The following is a 21,012-nucleotide window of genomic DNA, read 5'->3' on the forward strand; positions in this document are numbered from 1 at the left end:
TGATCAAACATCCATCACCTGGCTTCTCAACTTCAAAGAAGCTAAAGGGCAGCTGGTCCAGTAGGTGGAAATGCTATAATACTACTGGGCTGGTTGTCATCATAAAAATGCAGATGCACTGTGAGAAGTGTATATACTACCAGGGCAATGGTTCCAGGGGTGGCGGTCTTGTGTGACCTCAGGAGACCTTTCATTGTAGTCATTGATACTAGTAATATGGGCCTCAGCACAGCACTGTCCCAGGAGGAGCAAGAACCGTTCAACTTTGACCAATCACGTGCACCTTGAGAACAAGAACACTGAGAGAAAAAACAGAGCAAAGGGGCTCCGGTTCCTGCCTGGCAGCAGGAACCGGCTCTGATCGTTCACTTCTAAGAGTCATTTAGATGTTGTTTTATTAGTGACTTAAACTGCAGACAGTACATGGTCATTTGACTATTGAGGTGTCAATCTGCACTTTCTTAACTTGCACATCCCATGAATGCAACTGTTTACATCTAAATTTGCGCTTCTTTCAACTCACTCCTGTGAAAACTGTTTACATTTCTTCGCACTACATACAGTTCTTTGCACCGCTTACATTTCTTTGCAATAAAATTCTTCATGTTTTTTATGTTTTTTTTTAACCATAAAAACAAATAAGGACAGCAAGTAAGAATTTCATTGCACAGGAAAACCTGTTTCGACATTACAACACTTGACACTTTATATCTATACACACACACACAAACACACACATAAGCAGGAGGGAGGAAGATAAGTTAAAAACAGATTTTCATTTCTATTTTTGAATGAAATAGCTGACTGTTTTTAGTGAGCCAAGGCATAAGAACGACCTCTCCTGAAATAGTTGGTTTTCCTATTAGTGATGTGCAAGATTTAACCATTCAAATCTGAAATAAAATTTGATTTTGACTTCCATGTGCACTTAAAGTACATATTAAGACGGCTGTAGTGTATTTCGGTAAAAATTCTAAGTTTGTAATGACTATAATAGAAAAAGTTAGAAATGGGACTGTTTACAGACTTTTGTTCACAGGCTGCGGCATGCTCCTTCGATGCCTTTTGCTCATAGTTCATCCATGATGGATTAAATGCAGTGGTCAAATTTGAATTGTGTGCTCTATGTTTAAAATTATGTGACAAGGAGGGTTTCTTCCATATCCATTTGAATGCAACTGAAGACTTATCTCGCAGGGTAACGTTCAAAAACAGACCTAAATCCGGAGGTGGAGCTTATCGCGTCTCAGCCAATAAGAGCAGCCTCTCGGAAGCGCCCAATTTCAAATTTCAAACTGCGCCTGGAGGTGACAGGCTGTTTTCACGAGTGCAAGGGTTTTCCATGGAACAGGTATGTGTATTTCTAATAGATTATTGTTAATTGTGTATACTTTGTTGGCAAAGAGGTTGATAACTTTTAGCATTATAGAAATGTGTCATATTCGGTTTTATGTGATTACGCTCTCTTTCACAATCTAGCCTTGCTAGCATTGTGCAGTTATCAACGGGGCTAAACATACAGTATAGTGTTCGCTTACTATTGCATTACTATGCAATTCTACAATTTGTTACTGCTATGTTTTGTTTGTAGTTTGCTAGTAAACAAAGGTAAAAGATGTTGCTATTTTAATGGTAAAGGCATGACCTAAAGTTTAGCAAATTAGGCTGTGGGGATGATTATGCTCTCACAATTTAGCCTTGCTAGCATTGTGCAGTTATCGGCGGGGCTAAACATACAGTACAGTATTCGCATACGATTGTATTACGACGCAATTCTATCATTTGTTATGGCTATGTTTTTGTTTGTAGTTTTCTAGTAAACAACGGTAAAAGATGGCTCTATTTTTTTCTCGATAAAAGCATGACCTGAAGTTTATCAAATTAGGCTGTGGGGATTTTCTGGATATAAGCACCAGGCTGGGGGCTGGGCTAAGTTTTGATGGCTTGTTTTGTAAATGGAACAGTCTGGAGAAAACTTTACGATGAGAAGTGAAACCTCTTCAAGGGAAGAAAACCAAGTCTAGATGCCACGAGAAATTGATTTTGACAAAATTTAAACTTGACCTGGATGACTGAGAACCTCCACAGACAAAATAGTTGATCTTGCCCATGGCCATTTTTAGTCTAATAGTTGTCAACAGGGTCTGCAAATGGATGACCGGGGCCTTTGCACATCCACTGTCTGTATGGGCTCTCTCTAGGTTCTCTGGTTTCCCAACCACTGACCAAAAATATTGAATCTGAGTTATTCATAGATGAGAATGAGAAATTAAGTCTGCATCTGGTCCAGTGATCGACTGGCACGGCTTGTACCACACCTATCGCCAAATGTTCGCTGTAATTTGCTCCGGCTGGTAACGATTCTCAACTTGAGTGAAGTAGAAACTCCAGATTTCTTTTTACAATTGGTCAGTTTTAATGATGTCATGTTTTCTAAATCACTACAGAGTATGTCCCGGTTGCCAGTGATGTCGAACAAACGCATGCAAACGTGCAGCTCACAAAATACCAAGGACTCCCAGCCTGCAGAGGTAAAAAGGATTCACTTTATCTTCTCAAATAAAAATCCCTCCTATTTCATGACTAATCACTTGCACCCTATTGTAAGCAAAACCAAATTTTCACCAGGTAATCTCGTGATGTTGCAAGTACTTATCATTGTCATGTTCTAAAATATCAAAAAAGGTTTAAAACAAGCCCATGAAGGTGTTTTTTAATATTGTTTAAGATGTTTTCGTGGCAGCAAGATAGATTTTTGTTTGTTTTTCTCCCCCAGAGTAGTTGTTATACATTTACTTCTATGTCCATGAATACGATTCTTTAATGACCATACAGTCGGCTACTTTAGACTGCTGATTGCGTTCCCCTTAGTGAAAGAGTTCGTCTTGGTACCGGTAATTATTTTGTAGGTGGTAGGACACTATGTTGACTTTGGAGTAAAATAGCTGCAAAGATCTTCACGTCAAAAACCATTGCTTGGAAAACTGCATTTCCCTAAAGCACAAGGCTTCTCGTCTTATGGGCAAATCTTGCTCAGATCTTTAATTCCCTTGGTAGTTGCGCCACTGAACATCCATTTTATGAATGAATGCTATGTTTTTGGAACTTTAGTTCCTTCTTCATGCTTGGTGTTAGGGAAACTGGCTCAGCAGTCGCCTGGATCATTCTTTGCTTTGGGTTCTCTTATGAACTTAAATTGAGCGGCGTAAAAGTAACAGCATCTTTTCATCCTCAGACGGATGTCATCCCATTTTGTTTGCAGAAGAGCAACAGTTGAACAGAATCCTCTTGCTATATATAGACACATTCATCCAGGCAGATATCCATCCTCTTTTGCTGTCTTGAGCTTAAACAACAAATCACTAGCCTTTTACTGAATACTTCCTCTAGCTCTGATGTGGTAATGTATTCTTCTCAAACTAATATAGTTTTGTTGAGACAGCTGTCGATGCTTGATATGGCCTGTGAAATAAAACGTGCAAGTGTTGGGAAGTACCGGTAGTTTGACACTGTTTTTGATAGGGAGCCTTTTTGCTCGTTTAAGATTTTAGAATATGGACTTGTGGCAGGATGAAATAGACCCATTTGCTGGCGACGTGGCCAATATGGGCTTGAGTATCACTGAGAGGAATGATCTTGGACTCTGGCCCTGACTCTTTCCAACACTGTGCATGTATTAGTAGCTACTACACTAATACTTGATGCAAATGTGTGTGGAGATCTATTGCTTGAGACTCATAGCTATTATAGCTAGTTAACGTGATCATCACGGTAACTAGCTATAATAGCTACAAGATAGAAAACATAAGAGATTGTTGTTGTTTTTTTTTTATTAATGCTAAACCAGCTTTTTGGTCAATATATACAGCAGATGGATCAACCGTGCTGAGTTTTCATCCTCCTTGTTTACACAAGTGTTTGGTCCTTACAGAAAAAGATTCGTAAGGATCAGGAATCTGTCAAACATGAAGCAGCCACGATAATCGGTACCAAGCGGAATCCTATTGCAGCAACGAGGGCACCTCTTTGTAAGTTATTTTGCTCTAAGATTTTCTACTTGGATGTATGATTTCACTTAGTCCTGCAAAACCAGCACTTACGGTACAAGAAATTCACACATTGAGATAAAATTGCTGTAATTTAGAGAGAGTAAACAGAGGAGATGGGGAAAGTATGGTGACAGAAGTGATGGGAGGATCTTCTGAAAGATCAGGGACGAGACAAAACAACAAAAAAGCATGTTAGCAGCTACCTGAGAGGATGTGTGTTTAAGTAGTATCCTCCAGTTTGGGAAAAGGCGCAATTAGCCCTAAGGGTGACCTACCTATATGTAAAAAAATTGGGTTGATCCAATTCTATTTGATTTGCAACTCAGTCTTTGTCCTTCACACAGCCAGGCGACCTGTCGCTGCAACCGTGGCTGCCGGTCCCTCCAGAGGTAAGAAGAACCAGGCTGCCGGGCAGGGAATGAATATTATTTTAGGCCCTGTTAACACACTGAAACACACCTGCTGAAACACACCTGTGAACACAATTGTGTTAATTTCAGGTAGTAATAAATCTCTGACAACTAGTTACCAGATCACTCAGGTTGAGCTCAGTATGAGGTGTGTCCCGGACCAGGGAGTTGACTAACCCATACCCAGATTCATGGATGAGATTTAATGTTGATGTTTCAATGAGCTAAAATTTTTCTTTGCTTTTTTAAATTGTCTATTAAAAGCAAATAAAAGGTTCTGTTCTTAGACACGTTCTTATCTTCTCAGGTGTTCTGAAGTCTTCAACATCTTCAAATGTAGCAAAGGGGGGAAGCATGAAACACCCTGTTGCACCAACCAAACCAGGTAAGAAGACAGGTCTGGTAACATCATTGTATTTGTTGTTTGTGTGCGGTTAATGACATTCTTTATTGGAAGCGGGGGGGAGTCGGCGGGCTCCATGGGACCTCAAAGGGAAAGTAAATGACATGGAACAGAAAATTCACAACTATCAAAGCAAGGTCAAAACCGTGAACCAGGAGAACGAGACCCTGAAAGGCACCATGGCTCGATGCCACACAAAAGTGTCTGAAATGGAAAAAGATCTTTCAATACAGCGGAGTCAAATCAGGTACAGCTACCTAATCATTGAACTTTTTTTTGTTTGTTTGTTTGTTTGTTTTCTAAAGACAGGTATGTTTTATTCAAACATGTCTGTTGAGTGTCTCAATTATTTGTGCCCTTTTATTTTTAGTGACTATGAGGAAAAGCTGCAGGCACTCATTGGTGTCCAAAGTCAGCTGGACCAAGCATTAAATGAAAAGGCCACTCTTCAAAAAGAGCTCTCAAACTTAGAGAGCAAATACAAAGTCATGGAGACCCTCCGGGACAGCCAAGAAACAGAGCTGCAAACTCTCAAGGTGTGGTTTCTGCTTTCGAGTAGGAACCAAGGCTACACAAATATCAATCACAAAATATACAAAAGATATTCTATTAAACATACAAGGCTGGCATATGACCGAGGGCCAAAAGTCACTGATTATGAAGCATGCATATTTAAGTTTTGTATTTTTTGCTCCAGATTAAGCTCTCAGTCCTTGAGTCGACACAAGCTAAACAGCAGATGAAGCTCAGAGATACAGAAGAAGAGGTCAGCTCCCTCCGAGAAATTGTGGCCAAACAGAAGGATGAACTCCACGCTAAGGAGATGGAGCGGCGAGTTCTCCACAACACTATCCAGGAGCTCAAGGTAATGATAATGATTATACATTTTCTTTGTGGGTGCCTTTTTAAACACATACGGTCACCCTACAAAAAGTTAAAAAGATCAGAGATTTTTCAAGTTTTGTCTTGAAGTTTGAGACAGTTGGAGGAGCACCATGATTTTCTCTCCATGAGGCAGCCAGAAAGACATTCCACTTGGCTTTTCACTTCTATTCAATTTTCCTCAGTTAAAAATCTGCCATTGGCGGGACCCAGATGGGTAGAGTAATGTGGCTTCAACTTCATTTGTTTACAAAATTAAAAAATTCAGGTGTGTCAAAAGGTCTATTGAAAGGCAAGGTCATTCATTTAATTCCAATGTGGACAGTGAACAGTCTTGTGCTGGGTGTTTTGTCATATGTTTCTGTTTAAAAACACACAACAAATTGACCTCAAATGCAAAAGACTGCTAAAGTTATGGGTGGTAATACCATTGCTATTACATTGAATGGTAATTTGCTTCAGCTCATGCATAGTTAGACAATTTAGCATCTACAAATTTCAAATCCTCTTTTATCACCTTTTGCTTTGCAGGGCAACATCAGGGTCTTTTGCCGTGTGCGCCCCCTGGCAGACGGAGGCCTCAGTAAACACATAAATCTGCCGGCCAGTGATGACAAAAAAATTACTTTGGCCAAAACTGAAGAGGTAAGGCTTTAGTGAACAGAAATCCCAAGTTTTAGATCAGGTTATTCATTTATCAGAATCATCCTTCCAGCTTCTGTTGGCCTGAGAAGAACTTTTATGCTTTTTAAAAATACTTCCATTGGGGAATGAACAGCCTATTTCAAGCTGCTAGTAACCAAGGACAAGATGGATGTCACATAATATTCTATAGTGGTGAAATGTATGATTATGATAATTCTGATGTCCTTTTTTTTAACATCACACTGAATTAATAGCAATATTTAATCTGAAAATGGGGTGGTTATTAGATGCATAGAGGGATTGGAATTTTAGGTATCTGATTGAACATCTCCAATCTTAAAGTATGCCAAGTGTCTTCCTTACCAAGCGAAACACTTTTTACTTTACCAAGAACTAAACTGCTCCTTCTCTCATATTTAGTCTCGCACAGGAAGAAGTGCAGACACTCAGAAGAATTACAACTTCAGCTTTGACCGCGTTTTTGGTCCTGGCATTTCACAGAAGGAGGTAAATTATATATACACACACAGTAGATAACAACACACAGTCTTACCTTGTTGTATTTGTGGATTTTATGGTGGATAGCCTCCACTTTCAATAAGAATTGGTTTATATGACCCCCTGATTGCAGGTCTTTGAAGAGATTTCATTGCTGGTGCAGTCAGCGTTGGATGGTTACAACGTCTGCTGCTTCGCCTATGGGCAAACAGGAAGTGGAAAGACATACACGATGGAGGGAGATGAGTTTGACGAGACCCGCGGTGTCATTCCCAGAGCTGTGCAGCAGATCTTCAGAGCGGCTGAGAAACTGGAGGAACAAGGGTGGGAGGTTGGTTTTCATTCATTGCTATGAATGAAAGCACAAGGAAGGAGGCAGTGGACATTTAGAATAAACAAGCTCAGTCTTAAGTGGCGGACTTCCATTTTGGCTCGAGCACGTACAAACATTTTAAGTTTACAGGGGAACAATTATAGTTCTGACTATGTAGTTCTGTACGAAACATCGACATGAAAATAAATGCAAGTTCTGTGTCAGTTCCAATTTACAGCAAGCTTCGTTGAGATCTACAATGAGACCCTCAGAGATCTCCTGTACACCGGCAAGGCCAGCAAGAGGCCTGAGCATGAGATCCGGAAGTTGACAAACAATGAGGTGACAATCACCAATCTCACCTACGAAAAGGTGTCCAACGAGGATCAGGTACAGTGTGCTGCTGTCTATTTCTTTTAATGGCGTGAAAGTTTAGCTGTGGTGCTATAGAAGCTGGTACAAAATGATTACAAATCATTTTTCAGGTGCACTTCAAATAGTTTGATTTAGGAAAAAACATAACCTACGGAGTCATTCATCATAATTACGCCGTGATTTTAAATACAAGCTGAGTTGAATTACTTCAGTTCTTTTAACTGCTGTTTGTGTTTAACTTACTTGTAGGAAAACAGGTTGTAATTATGTACTTTTTTTTTTTTTTTTTTTTTTTTTTAAATCTCAAAGCCAAACAGAATCTAATATGCATGCCCGACATATCCACCTCTCTGGTGTGTAAATGTTTTGCATAAAATCTTTCTTCGTTGCATGTGCATTCCTCTCGCAAGGTCCTTGGGTTGATTGCCTTGGCCAACCAGAACCGCTCCACAGCGCAGACAGCCCAGAACGACCGCTCCTCTCGCTCCCATTCAGTTTTCCAGCTCGACATTGAGGGAGTCAACACTGGGAGAGATGTCAGATGCAAGTGTGAGTTCCAGTTTCAGCCAATATGGCTGTCACCTTTGTATATAAAGCATCAAATTGAATTTGCTAGTCTTCTAATGGAAAAGCACTGCTCACGTTTCTTATTACAATTCATTCCAGCATATATTCAAAGTCTGTATGATCTTTTGAATGTCTAAATTAAAAGATTTAACAATTATGTCAGTATTTTACTCCTATGACTTAATCTTAATTTGTAGCCACTCTCTGCCTGGTGGACTTGGCTGGCAGCGAGCGTATGGTGAAGAGTCAGTCACAGGGAGATCGCTTTAAGGAGATGACTGCCATCAACTGCTCCTTGTCCAACCTGGGCATTGTCATCGCCGCACTGGCCAACAAGGTCAGTCAGAAAGAAACTGTTTGACCACGTTCAGTGAAGTCTGACAAAATCAAAATGTTTTGTCCTTGTGTTTGTAAAAAAAAAATAAAATAATTGTATTTTCTAGGAGAGCTACATTCCGTACAGGAACTCAAAGCTCACATATCTCCTGCAAGGTTGCTTGGGTGGGAATAGCAAAACGTAAGTTTCAATTGTCCAGCCCTTCCGAGTGACTTTCTAAGTTTTATGTCTCTTGTGTTCAAGGTTGTGAACTATTGGTTTCCAAATTTTAGAGAAAACTTGATCCGAAGAATGTCTATTTGAGAGCCAGATTAGATCAATATGATGCAGTTCACAGGAAAATTAGCCTTTTTTTTTAATTTTTTTTTTTAAGCATTTGGCCATCTTTTTCTTAATGACATGAACTTCAACAGTTTTTCTAAGTTACTGAATATGTTTTTTTCTTCTCTTCTGCGTTGCTCTAGCCTCATGTTTGTCAACATTGCCCCGGAGTCAGATAGCTTTGGGGAAACCCTCAACTCTTTGAGGTTTGCCAGTAAGGTCAGTGGAATCTATCATTGTTTGAGTACCCCTTCAAGGATGATTTTCTCTGCTGTGTTTTATTAGTTTTTCCTATTTATTTTTTCAATTTCATGTGTGCAAATAGAAATGGAATCTTATCCCAATTTTGTTGAACAGATAATAAAACAAAGATATAAAAAAAAGGGGGGGGGGGGGGGTCATCAAGACTCCGCGCAGATGCCTGGCAGTAGAATGCTGGGGTTTGAAAGGTCAGGAGAATCACTAGAAGGTTTAGCCTGGCACAGAGGGCATCCTGTCACTGGGAAGGAAGACAGTGAGCGCAATGCAGGCCCTGCAAACTCAGAAAGGATAGAAAAAGCGAGGTGGCCCCCGTAAAGACTCAAAGGAAGAAGGGAAAGAGATGCCCTTGTAACTACCGCGACTGAAGCTAACTTTTTAAATCCTGACTTATTCCCTGCAATGGGGGGTTCCATCGACATTGGGTGAGCAGGCTGAAGTGTGACACAAAAGAATGCCAAGCGTGCTAGTAGAATATGTACTAAGAATCAAATAATTTTAAAACTGCTAAACAAAAACAGCCATCCAAACAAAAATGAAAACTGGTCAGTTGAATCTGGTGGAATTTATGACATTTCCAGTGAGTCCACTGACTGGGGTTAGTGAACCGGGGTCACGTGAATCATCTGATGCAGTAGTGTTTCTGGTGAGTTTGCCTACTCGAGTCAGTGGACTGCTTCAAATGAATCATTTGCATCAGTTTTTTTTTTTTTTTTTGAGTCCTCTCACCTTTTGTGCTTAACAGCCAACCAAAGGACTGGTTAAGGGAAACCTAGGACTCTTAACCCTCTCCAGGCAGATGTTGCAGATTTGCGACAGCTAAATGCTACTTAGCTAATTACGCCACAACTTAATTTGAGCCTGAGAGGGTTAATACAGAACGAAGATTTGAATCAGGAACCATCCACCTCTAGCCTGCAAGCCCCCAGTTAAACTATTCACTTGGACACCAATTCGCTGACCTTCGTTCACTTGGTCAATCATTCAAGCAACAGTGTTGGATCGCTAAAGTTCTCCTCAGTAAAGTTAGGACATGCTTTATAAATTTATCCAGAAAGGTGGGAAAAACAATACTTAAAATATTTAGTTTTATAAGCTAGGCAATTTGCAGCTACAATGTTACATTGGGGAACAACCCCATTCAGATATTTTGTCTGATAATGTCAAAGCTGTATCAGTACTAGTCTGCCTTTTATATCATTCTTGTTTGGCTTTCTACATCATCTCATGTCAGACAGAAAGAGAGTGTAACTGAGATACTTCACGGTCATGAACATAGTTTGCTCACTCTGGCAGAACAGTGAACTGTTCTTTGTGCACATCATGCAAAGTGCAAGTGATGCCTGTCAGGCAAGTATCTTGAACTTTGTTACACTATTAAGTGCTTGTTGTTCTTAGATGCATGGTTGTTTTGCCTGACAATGTGATTCAATTTGAGGAACTAACATGTGATTTTAGAGTACTAGTATTGCTTGCAGTATTTGCTTTAAGAAAGCAGGTAGAAAAGCACAGATGGAGCTGCATTGTGCATTAATAGACCTACGACAGGGTGCCGAGAGATGAACTATGGGATTGAATGAAGTCTGGACTGGCAGCAGTATGTTAGACTGATGCAGGACAGGAATGAAATTAAGGTTGGTCACAGCTGCCGGAATGTCTGAATGCAAGGAACCGATGTGGAATGTTGAGATAAAGAAGGTGGATGATTTGAAATACCAAGGGTCAACTTTCAAGTGCAATGGAGAGTGTGGAAGAGGTGAAGAAGCAGGTCAGAACAGCAGAGCTGGAAGTAACCGATGATTTTTAAGTTCTTTGGAGGGATAAGTATGGACAGGATCAGGTCAATCATATGTGTGTCATGAATATACAGGCAGGTCAACAAGTATGTGATCCCTCTATAACTTTACAAGTTCTCCCACTTAGAAATCTCACATTTGCATTGTTGGTGCATTTCCTCTGAGAGACAGAATTAAAAAAAAGGTATGATTTAACAATTTATTAGTAAATTCTGGGGTCAAATAAGTTTTTGATCCTCGAGTCAAACAATCTCAATAAAGCTATTACAGAGGTCAAACAGTTCCTGTAGATGCAGCAGGGATTTTGGCCCTCTTCTCCGTACAGAGCTCTCAAGTTTCGTGGCTGTAGCTGAGTTTCAACTTCCTCCAAAGATTTTCTATTGAATTTAGGTCTGGAGGCCAGCTGGGCCACTCCAGAACCTTGAGATGCTTCTTACAGAGCCACTCCTTGGTTTCCCTGGTAGTTTTCTTCAGGTATTGTCATGTTGGATGACCCAGCCATAGCCCAGTTTCAATGCTCTGACTGAGGGAAGAAGGGTTTTGCCCAATATTTCACAATGCATGGCCCTGTTCATAATCTTAATACAGTGCAGTCCTCTTGGCATCTGTGCTGAAAAACACCCCCAGAGTATAATGATCCCATCCCAGGTATGGGATCATTGGCATGATACTAATCCTTCTTCCTCCAAACACAGCCAATGGCGTTAAGAACAAAAAGTTCTATTTTGGTCTCATCCAACCACAAAACTTTCTTGCATTTGTCCTCTGAATCATCCAGTCCCTGGCAAACTTTAGACGGGCCTTTATATGGGCTGACCTAAGTGGGGGAACCTTCCGTGTGATGCATGATATTAAACCATTATGTCTCAGTGTATTACTGATAGTAGCCTTGGGAACGGTGATCCCAGCGGTCTTCTAGTCATTGACCAGCTCCTCCCGTGTAGTTCTGGGTTGACTCGTCACCTGTCTTAGCATCATTGATACCCCACAAGGAGAGATCTTCCGTGGGGCCCTAGGCTGAGGGACATTGACAATCATTAGCCTCTTTGATTTTCTGACAAAGACTCCCAACAGTTCTTTTTTTTCACCAAGCTGCTTAGCAATTGCTCTGTGGCCCTTTCCAGCTTTGTGAATTTTGTCTGTCTTTTGACAGCGCTTTTGTTTTGCTCATGTTGACTGCTACACTTGACAGATTGTGGGTTGCACAGGTGTCTTTAAGAAAGAAAAGAACTGCAAATACTTGCTACTCAATTAGAATTGAGACTCTAAAAGCGGAGGAACAGGTCCTTGAGGCTCAGAAATCTGGAATGAATCAGACAAGCAGCAAGTTAATAGCAATGACATGGGAATACAGTGATTACCTAAGGCCCAACAGGACAACAACAGTCACAACCCCAAACACAAAACTAATCAATAGCTCTTGCTTGCCCAGATGGTAATAGTAGTCTCTTGTAATGAGCTGATCAGGGGATGTTAGGTTACAGGGATGGAAGGGCCGTTTCCGATGACTATTCCGTCAGACCCGCAATGGTTTTGCGGCCATCGGCATGAGTGAGATGTTTGCCTTTGCCATGTGTACCGGAGTTGCGGGAAGGTGAGAATTAGTTTATTGAAGCGTTGGGGGGGCCTTAGAATAAAGTATTCGACCCTTTGTTCAACACGTGGTGGTTGAATACAGAAATAAGTTTCCAGTAAAGTCTATACTTGAGGCACAACATACATGATTTTCAAAATACAGGGGGCAATGCTAAGGCTTTTTTGAAACTTTGCTTGTTCACTAAATAAATTCTCAATCCATTGTTCAACCTTATATGAAACTTGATAGTCTGGCTCAAACAACTTCTTGTTCAATACAAACAGTATTATTTGGGGGCCACATTAAGGACAGGGATTTGTTATGAGTGAGCTTCTGCCTTATATGAATGAGAATGGACCAGTTTAATCCTCATTAGCTTGAGGCCACTAAACAGGGCTGTGAACTGAAGTTCAGTTGGTGAACTTCTTTACCTCACTTAAAAAAATACATCATCTTACTCAGTCAGCCCCGGGCCTGCTGCCCTTTTGTGGCTGGTACACTGCAATGAAACCGTAAAAACTGCATGTCAGACATGTTTTGGAGAATGTGAATGTCACAAGAACATATATAATTTTAACTAGTCTTTCATTTACTCTCTTCACAGGTGAACGAGTGCGTGATTGGCACTGCAACTACTAACTGCAAATGAATGGCCTCATCTATTTTACAGTTATTCTCCCAGGGGCTGTGACAACCCCCACCCCTTTTGTATACTGCTTCTGCAATGGATGACTTTCTTGAACAGATCAGGTCATCAGACATGCTTCGCAACTGGGGGAAGAAAGAGAAATGTCCACCTGGCAAGCTAAGACAGGCATATTATGGACAGGTTTCCTATTTTATCCAAGTTATCTTTGATTACTACTATTAATTTCTGTCTTCCTTTATACTGGTGGCTTCTTCGCATGTACTCCTATAGGTTATAGGCTTAGCTTTCAATTATAATATGCCTTGTTTCAGGTCACTTGCAAATTGTTTCATAATAAAGGTTGTTGATCAGATATTAGTTGTGGCTTAAGTGATTGTGATCATTATATACACAAAATGCATGTTCCAAGTTTGGAATTGGGGTTTTTACATTGTGTAAACCATAATACAATGATTTTCAAATCCCTTTCAACCTATATTCACTTGAATAGACAATATTCAATGTTCAAACTGTTTTTGCAGACACTCAAGCTCTGTACATAGAATTCATGCCCGTTCTTGCTTTATGTACAGCCTCAGTTAATCAACCGTCTGGGATCTCCAGTGTATTTTGTGGTTCATTTGCCATACAGTTTTAATAAGAGCCTGGACTGCAGGCAGGCCAGTCTAGTACCTGCACTCTCTTGCAACAAAGCCATGCTGTTGTAATGCGTGCAGAGTGTTGCTTGGCATTTTCTTGCTAAAATAAGCTGCAAAGTCCTTGACAAAGATACCACTTGGAGGGCAGCACAGGGTCTTCCAAATTCTGTATCTTTCAACATTAATGTAACACTCTTGGGTCCCCTCAGATGTGAAAGTTCCCCCCATGCCATGGGCAGTAACACACCCCCATACCATCAGATGCTAGCGTTTGAACCTTGTACTGATAAAAATCCAGATGGTCTTTTCTTTGAACCAGAAGACACGACAATTTCCAAAAACAGTTTGAAATGTAGACTCACCAGACCACAGCACACTTTTCCACTTCAAATCAGTCCATTTCAGATGAGATCCAGCCCTGAGAAGCCAGTGGCATTTCAGGGTGTTAATTTAAGCCTTTAGGTTTGCGTGATAGTTTTAACTTGCATTTGTAGATGCAGCAACAAACCATATTAACTGCCAATGATTTCCCAAAGTGTTCTTGATCCCACATGCCAATATTCTTTACCCAAAGATGCCGGTCACGGGAATTCAATATTGGTTTTCAGCCTTCGCTGCTTGCACAGAGATTTCACCAGATTCTTGGAATCTTTTGACAATATCATGGACCATAGATGATGAAATCCCTATGTTCCCTGCAATCGCACACTGAGAAATGTTCTTAAACTGTCAGCCTATTTGCTCATGTAGTTGTTCAAAGTGGCGACCCTTACCACATTGTTGCTTGTGAGCAGAGCTTTCGGGGAGACTCCTTTTATACCCAATTACAACACTCACCTGTTTCCAATTCACCTGTTGAACATTCCAAACAGGTGTTTTTTGATCATTCTTCAACTTCCCCGGTCTTGTGTTAACTCTGTTCCAGCTTTTTTGGAAAGTATTGCAGGCATCAAATTAAAAATGAGTGAATATTTGCAAAAAAAAAAATCTTTAATCAGTTTGCACATTGAATATATTGTCTTTGGAGTGTACTCAAGTGAATATACAGTAAGTTGACAGTGATTTGCAAATAAGTGTATTCTGTTTTCATTCATGTTTTACGCAACGTCCCAACTTCTTTGGAATCGGAGTTTGAATTTACATGACCACTACATGATATCTGATCCATGGGATCATTTCGGAGATCACTGGCTCCGCAATAGTTTGTATGAAGAGGAATGAAGATGAGATTTGTGGAGCAGGCACCACTCCTATAAGAATGTTGGTGGTTTGATTCCAGCTCTGTATGCCAAAGTGATCCTGGGTAAGACATTAAATCTGAGTTGCTCTCAGTGGCCTGGTTTGTGCCTTGCATGACCGCTCTGCTGCTATTGGTGTGTGTGAGAGAGAGAGCGCTTTGAAACTGCAAGGTGAAAAATTTGAGACAATTTATGGATGCCATGAAAGATTTGTGGTAGTAGTAGTTGGTGTAAGATGAATTGCTGTGGGGATCCCTGAAGAGAGCAACACAAAGGAGAAGACGGAGGAGCTGTTGATCCTGCCCTTCAAAAATCCAATTTTACAGTGACATCCATATGGCTTTATGTTGCTTTCTGCATCAGTGATTCCCAAACTGGGGTACACCAAAAACAACAAATGATTGCTTATATTTGGAAATGTTCCAGAATCGAGTGTGTTGACTTCGGAAATGTTTGGTAGCTTAGGGTTCAATCCTGTTTTTGATGCATGCATAAAATCAATATCCATAGCTGATGTTTTTCTTAGGATATGGCAATCCGACTATTGGGATTCCAACAGTTCACATATATATTCTTCCTTCAAATACTTTATGAAAATAAACAAAATAGTAAAAGTACATGCGTTTCCTCCCATAATAATAGGTGTCACGTGTGGTCAACACTTGATCCACCATATTAAATTAAGGTAAAAAAAAGGAAAAAATTAACAAAAATGGATTTTGGCTCCAACGCTTTAGCCCCTAATTAAGAATAGCAGGAGGTCATGCACAGTTCAGAATAAAATTCACATGAAGGGGGGCCAATAAACTCCCAAAAGGTCAAACAGATTGTCTCTGAATTTAGAGTTTAATTTGCAGCTTCTTGAACAATCCGGGTGGCAAGATATGGTAGATATGGTGGTATTCTTTTCATGAAGATTTGATTGTGAGTCAAAGCTTCCAGATCACTGAAATCCCCAGACAACCCCGTTTATGGGGCGATCCTTCGGTATGTATTTGACTTTACACAGCACAGTATGAAATCCCTCATCATTCAAGGTTTCTGGAGTAGAACCGATGCTAATGTTCATCTAATCAAGCAAATTATGTGCTCCCATTCACCTTCATGATGAGAGGCTGCGGCTGAATTGAAGCTCCACCCAGTGCCTTCATCGAGGGGTGCTGACTATTTTGCTGTGATTTGTAGCAGCCAGGGCCTCCCTCAATTGTCTTTCAGCACCAATAAAATTGATTCCATTGTCTGATCTTAAGTGAGACAATTACAGACAAATCTGCCCAGAGCATCTATACAACAGTCTGAGTCCAATGAATCAGCGGCTTTCAGATGGACTGCCCTACATGCTCGACCAAAATCGATCAAAGGGTCTGGAGAAGCAATACAACCACCTTTTATGGGAAGACCAGCCTCTTCTTGAGGTCCATGTTCAGCTCCCTGTTGTGACCACAAAATTCCCAGCAACCCCAAAATCTCACAAAAAACAAGCATCAGCATAAACCCTAACATTCGTGACTCGCTGAAGTAGCTTATCAGCTGACACGTGGTTTTTGGTGTCGCAACTATCACTGCGTTGGCAATGAGCTCCCTTTTGACCTCAGTCATCGCAGGAATGACATACTCCAAGCTACTAGCTGGCTACGCATCCTCAGATTTTCATAAAAACTCAGAGCCTTCCAGCCACCTGTTAACTCCTCTTGAGGCTTTCTCAGCAGGATTCTACATGAATGTATCTCCATTGTGACACACATGATGTTTTTCAAAGTCAGAAATCCTGTTCACCACGAAGGGAAGAAATCTTTTGCCTTCATTTTTGATATACTTCAAAAACAGCCAGGCTGCCAGTCCAGAAACAAGATTTCTCAAGGTTAAGCTGTATGCATGGAGTCTGCACGGACAGCGAGAACAGCTGCAGTGAGTTCAAGCCTTGGAATGGTTATTTGTTTTGATCGGACAACTTTGGCTTCAAAGAAACATAACATGTGTTTTCCATATCCAAAGATAGGCCACAGTGCCATATCCACTTTTGCTTGCATCAGAAAAGTGATACAACTGAACAAATCTCCAAAGTTGGCCTATTGAGTCGTCTTTATAACCTCTAATACCATCACCTTTTCCAGGTCTCTCAACCACTTTGTCCACTGCTGTTGTAGTTTTGGAAGAAATCCAAGAGGGACATAGATTGAGCTGACAGTTGATATGATTCCTCGTCAAGTAAGAGGTTGCTCTTTAAGTGCCAACTTTGCACCATGCATATCAGCCTTGCGGCTATTGGTGTGTGAGAGTGTGTGAATGGATGAATGCAGTTCACTGTAAAGCTTTGAAATGACAAGGTGTGAAAGTTGAGACAAATTATGGATGCCATGAAAGAGGTGCAAGATGAGAAGATTAGATTGAGGCAGATTGTTCGATGTGGTGACCCCTGAAGGGAGCAGCCCAAAGGAGAGGAAGGAGGAGCTGTTGTGAGAGTACAGACCTTGATGGAGCTGTTGATCCTGCCTTTCAAATATATTCTAAAAAGATTTGACTACATTTGGAAACATTCTGGAATTGTTCAGTGTTATGTCCATTTTAGAAATGTTTGGTGATTTCCTTTTGTGCAAAAGTGAACTGTTGGTGCTCACTGAATGCTGTTAATTCATCAATAAATTGATTTTGTTGATGAATAATTCACTGCAAGAGTGCGGGAGTGGTGGGGTACATGGCTTGGAGTCAAATGTCTGAAAGTTAAATCTCATGAGAAGGTTTGATTCTGTTTCCTGATACATCGCATCCCCCAACCTTGACAAAAAGTTCTCTTAAATGTGGCAGCCTTGGACATTGTATTGCTTATTACAAAATGCAATTATTCAAACAGGCGCTTTTCATTCATTCATTATCTATACCCCTTTTCTTGCAGTCAAGGTTCCAGGGGCGGCCAGAGCCCATCCCAGTTGTCATTGGGTGTAAGGCAGGACTGGTCACCAGTTGATCTCGAGCCATATAAAGAGACATTCACCCTCTCAGTCAAACGTCATAGAAACACATAACTTACCACTCTCATTCACACATCTGGACAATTTAGTCACCAATGTACCTTATACATGCTTTTAAACTGTGGGATGAGATCAGAAACGCACACAGAAAAGGGGAGAGCATGGAGAACTCTAAACAGAAAGGACTCTCAGAATCAAACCAGAGACCTTTTTGCTCTGGTGGAAGTGTACCACAGTTCTATGAATGTATATAGGGATTATAATTCAAATTCAAATGCATTAGGGGAATGCTAATGTGCCGTATTATGGTGTCCGAACGAACCGCTAAGAGGATCGACCACTGACGTCACTGTCCTGCCCTGTTTGTGATTGCAAATCCAAATTGATTTTTGATCACTGTTTTGGGGGCGGAACAGAAAATGAAAATGCAGTTTCGATTAATTATTGGTTATGAGTCAAATTATGCAGCCATATTAATGCCACAAAATGAACAAGTATTTCTGCTAATGCATTTTAATTTGAATTATGATCCCTACAGTTTATGATTCCATACAGTTCTACCCATGATAAGCACTTTATTTTCAAGACCCTCTGCAGGCAAAATTCCGTTGACTGCTATGATCCAGTTTGTTCGAATTTCACATTTCACATTGGGGTTTTAATACTGTTTTAAGCTGCATGTGTCCAATATAAGATTCATGTCTAGTTGGTTTTTAAAACACATAAAGCTGAAAAGCACAAAACCAAATTAAAAAAAAAAAAAAAAACAAAGTCATCTAATAAAATGGCAAATCAGTGTCAAAAGTGGGATTGTAAAATTACAACTATGGAGAAATGGGGGTACAATGCTCCTGCAAGAACCTCATATGACCCTGCGGGATTGGAGTGTTGAGGCCCAGAAGTTTAAGAACATCAATTTGGACGATGGTGATACAAGAAACGGCGATGTGTGGATCAGCAGCGGCTGAGAATGAACAGCGGCGGCCTGAGGATGAACGACGGCATCATACTGCAGCTGTGTCGTATCGACCGAGCCCAAGGACTGTATGTGGACTGTGACATTGATGGCATCCAGTGCTGGACTCCGGTGGACACAGGGTCAACCATCTTGCTAATCCGGCCTGGGGCCCTTCCTGAGACTACTGATCCTGAACATGGGGGCTGCAAACGCACCCACCACAGTGTCACCACTGCCACGGGTCAGTGCACCCAGATGTTGGAGGGACGGTCCTGCCAGTGACTGTTGCTTACAGTTGTGTAAAGCATAAACTTAGGTGTGTGAGAATTCAGGATCCCTGTATCATTGGGCTTGATCCTCTCAAACAATGGGGGGCTATGGTTGATGTACCCGGGGAAACACTTTACCTGGGTGAGGAAGCCATTACACTCCATTCTAACTGGTGAAGACGAACTGCGTTGAACCTCATCTCCAGCCTACGGCGCAACAACCTCAACATTGGCCATCCAAAGACGCAATCCAGCAACCCCGGAGCCATCATCCGCTGAGACTCGGCAGGCGATCGATGACTTTTACTGCCGGAGCTGTGGAGGGTTGACGATAGGTCAGAAAGGCCAGTTGCGGAAACTCCTTGATACGTTTGCTGATATTTTCTCAGCCAGAGATGTACCCACACCAATTTAGTCCAGCATGAAATTGACACAAGAGGGGCGCATCCGATTCGTCTCCATCCCCGTCGTCTACCATTCACCAGGCGGGCTGCAGCTGAAGGGAAGATAAAAGAGACGTTGGAGACTGGGATTATTGGGCCCCCGAAAAGCCCATGGGCGACCCCGGTGGTTCTTTTCAGGAAAGAGGACACAGATGCAAGTAATGTGGGTCTTGGCGCAGTAGTGTCCCAGGAAGGGAACAAGAAGAGCAGGCTATTTCGTACTTTAGCCGTTCTCTCAGTGGTCCTGAGAGGAACTACTGAGTTACTCGTCAGGAGCTTTTGGCTGTGGTTCTGGCACTCCGCTGCTTCCGCCCGTATCTTTAGGGTCAAAAGTTCCTCCTACGCACTGACCATGCTTCCTTAATATGGCTACTTAATTCTAGAGAGCCAGAAGGCCAAGTGGCTAGGTGGCTGGAGGCTTTCCAGGACTATGATTTCGACATTCGACAACAGGGGGGGCCGCCAGCACACTAATGCAGATGCAGTGTCTCGGCGGCCCTGTTGGGAGGCCTTGTGCCAACACTGTCGAGATGTGCCAACTGGGGATGACACCCCTGGCGACTTTGTGACTTTTGAGCCCAAGGAGCTTCAGGAGGACCAGCACGATGACCCTCAGCCACCGGCATAGCCAGCGGTTTCAATGCTTGATACAGAGGCCAAGGCTCTTTATTCACAGTAGACCGACATTGTGACCTGTGTAGGCCTCCTCCACCGCTGTTGAAAAACCCCTGCAAGCAACTGTGACCTCCTCCAGCTTCTGGTACCTCGCAAGCTAAGACAAGAGGTACTCCAATTGGTCCATAGCTCCGTGGGGGCAGGTCACTTTGGGGTCACCAAAACGCTTCAGCGGCGTCAAGACCTGTGCCAGTGGCCCAGATGCCACTAGGACGTAGAGCTTTTTGTCCACCGTTGTGATGCTTGCAGCAGCCAGAAGGGACCAACGCAGCGCTCCCACGCCCCCTTGCAGTAGTATCAAGTGGGCAACCGCATGGAACATGTAGCTGTCAACATGTTGGGTCCCTTTCCAGTTACAGATTGAGGAAACCGCAACATCCTGGTTGCCATGGACTATTACACCAAATGGCCAGAAGCCTTTGCGGTTCCTGAGCAGAGCGCCATCACTACGGCAGAGCATTTGGTGAACGAGATGTTCTGCCGCTTTGGGGTGCCGGAGGAGCTGCATGGTGACCAGGGCCGGACGTTTGAGGCCCAGGTGTTCAGCAAGGCCTGCCGGCACCTGGGGATCAAGAAAACCCGGACAACATCACTACTCCCTCAGAGTGACGGGTTGGTTGAGTGGTTTAATCCAGCCCTGGCCACGCAACTGGCGATTCTGACCAGTCAGCAGCAGGGAAATTGGGATCTGCACTTACCACTGGTCCTGCGGACTTATCACCAGTCTAGGATTTGTACGTTTT

At 41.9% G+C, this 21,012-nt stretch overlaps 1 protein-coding gene across 1 annotated transcript; it reads left to right on the forward strand.

Moving 5' to 3' along the window:
* The first annotated feature begins 1,306 nt into the window (after window positions 1-1,306).
* kifc1 (kinesin family member C1) lies at window positions 1,307-13,431 on the forward strand. Its single transcript, XM_086177825.1, has 17 exons — window positions 1,307-1,351; window positions 2,448-2,531; window positions 3,932-4,028; window positions 4,394-4,438; window positions 4,767-4,844; window positions 4,917-5,109; window positions 5,233-5,398; window positions 5,560-5,727; window positions 6,276-6,389; window positions 6,810-6,896; window positions 7,021-7,218; window positions 7,426-7,590; window positions 7,986-8,124; window positions 8,340-8,479; window positions 8,586-8,659; window positions 8,944-9,019; window positions 13,035-13,431. Exons 1-17 carry the CDS (start codon window positions 1,343-1,345, stop codon window positions 13,077-13,079), a joined length of 1,878 nt encoding a protein of 625 aa, XP_086033951.1. The 5' UTR covers window positions 1,307-1,342; the 3' UTR covers window positions 13,080-13,431.
* Window positions 13,432-21,012: the final 7,581 nt, after the last annotated feature.

Source organism: Fistularia commersonii, chromosome 30, assembly GCF_037954325.1.
Source record: "Fistularia commersonii isolate RoL2024-O1a breed Wild chromosome 30, RoL_Fcom_v1.0, whole genome shotgun sequence".
NCBI classification, from domain to species: domain Eukaryota; kingdom Metazoa; phylum Chordata; class Actinopteri; order Syngnathiformes; family Fistulariidae; genus Fistularia; species Fistularia commersonii.

What these genes read in the sequence shown, in the direction of transcription:
- kifc1 (XM_086177825.1), top strand. An exon ending in AGGACTCCCAGCCTGCAGAG is followed by an intron (nt 2,532 to 3,931) that starts GTAAAAAGGATT and finishes TGGTCCTTACAG; the next exon opens with AAAAAGATTCGTAAGGATCA. An exon ending in ACACTATCCAGGAGCTCAAG is followed by an intron (nt 5,728 to 6,275) that starts GTAATGATAATG and finishes TTTGCTTTGCAG; the next exon opens with GGCAACATCAGGGTCTTTTG.